The 6677-nt window shown below is 49.6% G+C and overlaps 2 protein-coding genes across 2 annotated transcripts in view; one reads left to right on the plus strand and one right to left on the minus strand.

Moving 5' to 3' along the window:
- Positions 1–1044: 1044 nt before the first annotated feature.
- Positions 1045–3491, plus strand: TUBB4B (tubulin beta 4B class IVb). Its single transcript, XM_026059618.1, has 4 exons — positions 1045–1404; positions 1492–1600; positions 1674–1784; positions 2281–3491. The coding sequence occupies exons 1-4, from the start codon at positions 1348–1350 to the stop codon at positions 3339–3341; spliced, it is 1338 nt and encodes a 445-aa protein (XP_025915403.1). The 5' UTR covers positions 1045–1347; the 3' UTR covers positions 3342–3491.
- The window catches only part of FAM166A (family with sequence similarity 166 member A), a 16255-nt gene continuing 12373 nt past the window's right edge, over positions 2796–6677 (minus strand). The window contains exons 5-6 of the mRNA XM_026059784.1: positions 6554–6671; positions 2796–3570 (exon numbers count right to left, since the gene is read on the minus strand). Coding sequence (XP_025915569.1) covers positions 3470–3570; positions 6554–6671 — 219 coding nt within the window. The 3' untranslated portion in view covers positions 2796–3469. The remainder of the gene's footprint in view (positions 3571–6553; positions 6672–6677) is intronic.

A 6677-nucleotide genomic window follows, 5' to 3' on the forward strand; every position in this document is an offset into this window, starting at 1 on the left:
GCCTAATAACAGGGCTGGAACACAAACATCCAGCTCAGGATGGAGGTGTTGCCTAGTTGCAGCGCTGTTCTGCTCACTCTATAAAAGGCAGACACCACTTGAGTTCTGCATTGGTCTGCATGGTGTTTTGACAACTCATGATATTCATTTGTATGTTAATACCTCGTGTTTACATGAGAAATGTAATAGGACCATGCCTCATAGTTGTCAAGCTTACCTGAGCCCTTGTGACTGAACCATGCCTGCTCTTTAAGAGACAGGACCAGGGCTGGAGCTGCACCCAGAGCTGCTCACCTTGAGGCCCGCGGGGGAACACCACCTCCCAGGAGCACCCTCCCAGCCTCCGACAACTCGCGGGGCAGGACCTTCCTGCACACAAGGGGTGTGGTAAAGCCCCCCCCCCGCCAGCTCCTCCTGAGCCCACGCAGGCTTTTAGCATCCCGAAGCAGAAGGCTAAACATCCCCCTGCGTCTCGCTTTGCCGCAGGCCGTGCCCCGGCCTAACCCCTTCCCGCCCGCCCCTGTGTTGAGCGGCGTTGTCACGGCAACGGCCGCCCAACCCCGCTGCCTCAGGCGGCTGCGCGCCAGAAAGTGCTAGAAAGGCGCCGCAGCCCGCGCCTGCGCAGACGGGCTCCCTGCCCCCACAGCGCCTCTGCAGCKCCTCCGGCCAACGGAGGGCGGGGGAAGGCGGTGGCGGCGGGGACGGGAGAGGGAGGCCCTGTCTGAGAAGCGGAGGCCGGCGCTGGGGCGAGCGGCGGCGGGTGCCCCGAGACCCGCGGGCGGAAACGGCCGGGCAAGGTTTCCCAAGAGACCGCCCCCCCCCCCCCCGCAGCGGGACGAGCTGCCGCCTACGTAGCGCAAAGTGCGCATACGGCTTCGGGAATCGGCGGCCGGGCGAGCCACCGCCCAGGGCCTGCTGCGGAGTCATTGCGACGGTTACTAGGACACTTTGTTTTCGTCCAATCAAATGATGCTAGCTTATCGCTGAGGCCGACAGCCAATCATGCGCGACATCAATCATTCAATTAAGCCAATCGGGAGTGCGCTAAGCAAGTAGGGGCGGGCATTCATGGAAGCCCGTTGCCTAACAGTAAAATCAACAGGAAAAACGGGCGGAGCAAATAAGAGCCCATAGTTTGAGTGACAGTGCTCTCGCCAATCAGATCTCGCCGCTTTTGGAGCCTCGTTATGAGTAGCCAATAGCTGCTGCCGAAGGCCGCCTGGGCGGGGAAAAGAAGGGTGCGCGCGCATTCCGCTTCTATATAAGGATTGGCGGTTACCTCACRCAGTCAGAGTCAGTTAGGGGAAAGAGCGGTGCTGGCTGAGAGTGCGCTGTGCTGCCGCCATCATGAGGGAGATCGTGCACCTGCAGGCCGGGCAGTGCGGGAACCAGATTGGGGCCAAGGTCCGGGCGACGGGGAGGGGGCGGCGGGCCGTGGGTGGGGGGCGGCGGCCGGGGCCCGGCCGCCCCTGACGCGGTTTTCTCCGGCAGTTCTGGGAGGTGATCAGCGACGAACATGGCATCGACCCCACCGGCACCTACCATGGAGACAGCGACCTGCAGCTTGAGCGCATTAACGTGTACTACAACGAGGCCACAGGTAGGGCCCGGCGCGCCGGCCGCCCCCCGGGCCGCCCCCGGCGCCGCAGTCACGGCTTCTCCCTGTTTTGCAGGTGGCAAATACGTGCCCCGCGCCGTGCTGGTGGACCTGGAGCCCGGCACCATGGACTCGGTGCGCTCCGGGCCCTTCGGCCAGATATTCAGGCCAGACAACTTCGTGTTCGGTGAGTGCGCCGGGAGCGGGGGAGGGACCGCTCGTGTAACCGGCTCGGGGTGCGGTGGGGTGGGCAGGGCAGCGCAGCGACGCTGCACTGCGGGCTTTGCCGCCGCACATGCTCCTAGGGCGAGCGCGGCCCTGGAGGCGGGGGGGAGGGGGGGTTAATCCTGGCGCTTCTGCGGGCATGAAATACCGGGATCTGCGGATGGTGCATGATGGCAGCTCTTGGGAGAGCAGGTCTGGGAAGGCACAAGGTGTCGTTGCTCTTCCGATTCTCGTCGTCATCTCGGTAATGTCGGGAGAACTCAAATGGCTGCTGTATCCTTGGATAGTAAACGTTTTCTCTGTAGCTTCCAGTCATTTTAGAGGTGCTTGTGTAGCACCATAGCTCTGCGCTTGATGAAATGAAAGCATCGCTGTAGCTTGATGCTCTTATGCTTTGCTTGCAAGCAATAAGCAGGAAGCAGTGACTGTAACTTAATATGAAAATGTCTCTCTTCCAGGTCAGAGCGGAGCAGGAAATAACTGGGCAAAGGGCCACTATACTGAAGGTGCTGAATTAGTTGATTCAGTGCTAGATGTTGTAAGAAAGGAGGCAGAAAGCTGTGATTGTCTCCAGGGCTTTCAGCTTACTCACTCTCTTGGTGGTGGCACTGGCTCTGGCATGGGTACCCTCCTRATCAGCAAAATTCGTGAAGAGTACCCAGACCGAATAATGAATACCTTCAGTGTTGTACCTTCCCCTAAAGTGTCAGATACTGTAGTAGAGCCCTACAATGCAACACTCTCTGTGCACCAACTGGTGGAGAACACAGATGAAACATACTGTATTGATAACGAAGCACTCTATGACATATGCTTCAGAACACTGAAGTTAACTACTCCAACATACGGTGATCTGAACCATTTAGTGTCAGCAACCATGAGCGGTGTTACCACCTGCCTGCGTTTCCCAGGCCAGCTTAATGCTGACTTGCGTAAGCTAGCAGTTAACATGGTTCCCTTTCCCCGTTTGCACTTTTTCATGCCTGGTTTTGCCCCACTCACGAGCCGTGGGAGCCAGCAGTATCGTGCTTTAACTGTACCAGAGCTAACACAGCAGATGTTCGATGCGAAAAATATGATGGCGGCGTGTGACCCACGTCACGGCCGCTATCTCACAGTAGCYGCTGTTTTCAGGGGGCGCATGTCAATGAAAGAGGTTGACGAGCAAATGCTTAACGTTCAAAACAAAAATAGCAGCTATTTCGTTGAATGGATTCCCAATAATGTTAAAACAGCGGTCTGTGACATTCCACCTCGTGGCCTGAAAATGTCTGCCACGTTTATTGGTAACAGTACAGCTATCCAGGAGCTTTTTAAACGCATTTCTGAACAATTTACTGCTATGTTCCGCCGAAAGGCTTTCTTGCATTGGTATACTGGTGAGGGCATGGATGAGATGGAATTCACAGAAGCTGAGAGCAATATGAATGACCTGGTGTCTGAGTATCAGCAGTACCAGGATGCTACAGCTGAGGAAGAGGGGGAGTTTGAAGAAGAGGCAGAGGAAGAGGCAGAATAAAACCTATGCAAATGAACACCTGTAAATTTTGTTTAAAGCTGTATGAACTCTTTCATTCAAAACTTCTCTTGTCTGTGTTGTGTTCCTCTTCCTGTTTCAAAGTCACTTCAAATGCTGTACAGGCATCATTAAAGTTTTTTTCGCAGTGCACAGGCTTGTCTCCTTTKTTCCTTTTGGTAAGCTTTTCGGGTGCTGTTTCCAAAAGTAAGTGCATAGCTGTGTCTGAGGGCTGGAAAACAAAAATACAGGATGGTGAGTGAGCACCAGCCATCTGCCACTGTGTTACTGGCAACCATGTTTTCCTCTCTGCTTCCTAACAGGGTGAACACCTGTTGCTTGTGTCACTGGATAGAGTGGCATTACTGCTTTTTCCTTGTGTTGAGGGAGTTGGAAAAAATACTCTGGTATTATTTTATAATCAAGTGTACTGGCCGATGGAGATACAGTTAACATCAAGGATGGAAGCTGTGAGCTGTAAGTGTCTAAATTTAGGTACCTGCATGGGAGCTCCTATTACGGGTGATGGGTCAGCTCTCCAAACTTAAGTCTGATCTAGAGAGCTGAGCAGCTCTTCAGACCCTAATGGAAGCATAGGCTCAGATGTAGGTGTCTGGAAGCTGCAGCTGTAGCTTACTCCTGCTGTCTGGATTATAAAATGGCGTGGGCCAGTTACTGTTGTGATAGTGTGGATATTTCTGGAAGAAGATAAGCTGGCCTCACCTAGGGCTGATCCTCTGCATCTATTTAGCAGCATAAGCCTAGCAGATAGCTGTGACTTCCCAAATTGGAGCTCTCCATAACGAGCTGTTTTACATCTGCAGCTGAGATCAAAAGTAGTGCTGAAGATCTCCAATTTAAGCAGCCAGAGCATCCCTTGGCAGAGTCATGTTTAAGCTGGTATCTAGACATCTCAAATAATAACATAAATTATTCAAGAGGGAGCAGAGCTTCTCTTTCTGTTTGGTTAGTATGAATACCTGATCCCAAGTTACACTGTTTTGTAGCTTGAAAGTGTTACTAGCAAAACAAACATTTTCTGTGGAAACAGCTAGTGTTCAGTGTTAGCTAGAATGACAAAGGAAAATATTTACTCAGTAATTGAGACAGGATAGAATGGATTGCTTTCCTGCTGAAGAGATACTGTTCAGCGTTCTTAATTGTGATTGATAAGGGGTTAAGTTTTTGTAACTCCTTTAAAAAAAAAGTAGTTTTTCTTTCCAGAGGTACACTGTTTATAATAGTTTAAAAAAAACCTATTGATTTGATGGAAAGTAGGGGCTATGGAAATGACTTTCAAAGAGAAACAGGTAACCAGTTTCAAGGCTACAGAGGAGAATGCTTCTGTAGATTCAAAGATGACAAAAGTTAGATTTTTGAAGCATGATATAACACTTTGTCAAGCGGTGGATTTTTGTCTTAAAGTTGATTTTTGGGTGCCCCCCCCTTTCATTACACAGAAGTTCATGTAACCATTATGGTGTATTTTTGTTTTTCTGTAGCTTGGAACAAGACCCTGCCTTGCTGGTTCCTGAAAGGACAGTGTCAGCCCCCCAAGATCCTTTTCAGCAAAGTTGCATGGGTGACTCTTAAGCCCCCAACCCGCATCCTTGCCCCCCACCCAAGGGCCTGCATCGCTGGGAGCGCTGCAGTGCACGGAGAACTGCCTGAAGCACTGCAGCTTCTTCCCCCACCTTGTTGTGGGCGTGCAGTGGAGGTGACAAAACTCAGTGTGGACACTGGAGTCCAGTTCACCATGTTTCCACCAGGGTWACAGTAGCCTTTTTCCAAAAGATTTTTTGACTTGCGGGCTACAGCCTTGTACAAGTATAACCCTAACCCCACTGTGTAATGCAGCACAGAGAAAAAATGGTGTGGAAGAAGTCAGGATTTTGCCTTGGGAGACCTAGGAGCTACCATAGGAAGGGAAGGAGTAGGCAAGTGTGATGCACTGGGGACAGAGCAACTGCAGCTTCTAGGCCCAGAGTCTCTCCTTCCACAGAAGTAGGAATGTGGTGACAGAGTTCAAAAGGGGTGATTTGGGGGGGATTGTTCCCCCCCCCCTTTTTTCCTATATACAGTGCATGATGTTAAATCACGCCATTCCTCCAGGCTGTGTGTATTCATCCCAAAGGGACTGTTAGTGGGGACAAGCGGAAGCTGTAGAATTCAGTTCTAGGCACTCTCAAATTCTTTGAAAGGCCTAAAACTAATAGATTGTATTAGCAATGCTTAAGCATTTAGGCCTACCAGAACCTCCTAGCTGAAACTAATTTTTTTTACACCATCCTTCAAGAACTTACTAGCTATGTATAAACCCTACTGTTTTTTCTGCATAGCCTTTCTTAGATGAGCCTTTCCGGTGCCTTCTGAGAAAAGTTGCTAGAGTCATAATTCACTGCCTCAACATTCTCCACTCAGCTCAAATATAGTTTTGATACCAGCTATAGTCCAACCTGCCATGATACTCATTTCCCCCCTCTTTGCTTTCACTTCTTCCATAATTTATGTTCTCTACCATTTTCTTTGTTTATTGCATCAGGTACAAACTATTAGTTTGGTTTTTATCATCTCCATGCTTTCCTGTCGCTTACACATTACCGAGATGTTGATGCTTTGCGCTGTCAATGATTCCAATATCAATTGCTCATTTGTTGAAATTGCAGTCTAACATCTTAATGCTTTCTCTCAGGTGCATGGGCAGAATTTCCCCTTAACAGTGACCAAACTACTTTATTCAGACCTCTTCTTTTTAGTAAAGCCTATAATGACAAWAATTAGACAGTATGGGGTAGCCACCACCTCTCTTGCGTTTTTCTGCTCTCCCAACCTGTTTGCATTACCTACCTTTTGCCTTTTACCACACTTTAAGTGTAAGCTTTTTGGAACAGAAATCACTTTCTTAATGAAGAAGTTGTGATGTGTGGACTATTACTGAGCACCCTCCACTTTTATGGGGATTTGTGGCTGGAAACTACAGTAACATTCTGCAGAAGTCCAGATTGGCAATAAGGATCATGAGATCTTCTACGGGAAGGCAGGGGATAACACAAGTCCAAGACCTTGGCAAAGAAAGACTGAAAAAAATTTACTTCCCATATGGAACATTTCAGTAGCTGCTCTCTACTATGACACTACTGCTATTAACAATAACAGTACTACTTAATAGTAATTAGTATCAGTGACTTTTGTTTTCTTTCAGCTGGTAAACTTACTTGGTACAAAGCCTGTGTAGAAAGGGATCAGTCCAGCACTGGTGTAAATTCTGCTGTTAGGCCAGTGTGTTTGCGGTAGTCTCTTGCCAAACTCACAAACTGGGTTTCTCAGCAAAAACTGGAA

This window comes from Apteryx rowi, unplaced genomic scaffold, assembly GCF_003343035.1.
Source record: "Apteryx rowi isolate R43461 unplaced genomic scaffold, aptRow1 scaffold_16, whole genome shotgun sequence".
NCBI classification, from domain to species: domain Eukaryota; kingdom Metazoa; phylum Chordata; class Aves; order Apterygiformes; family Apterygidae; genus Apteryx; species Apteryx rowi.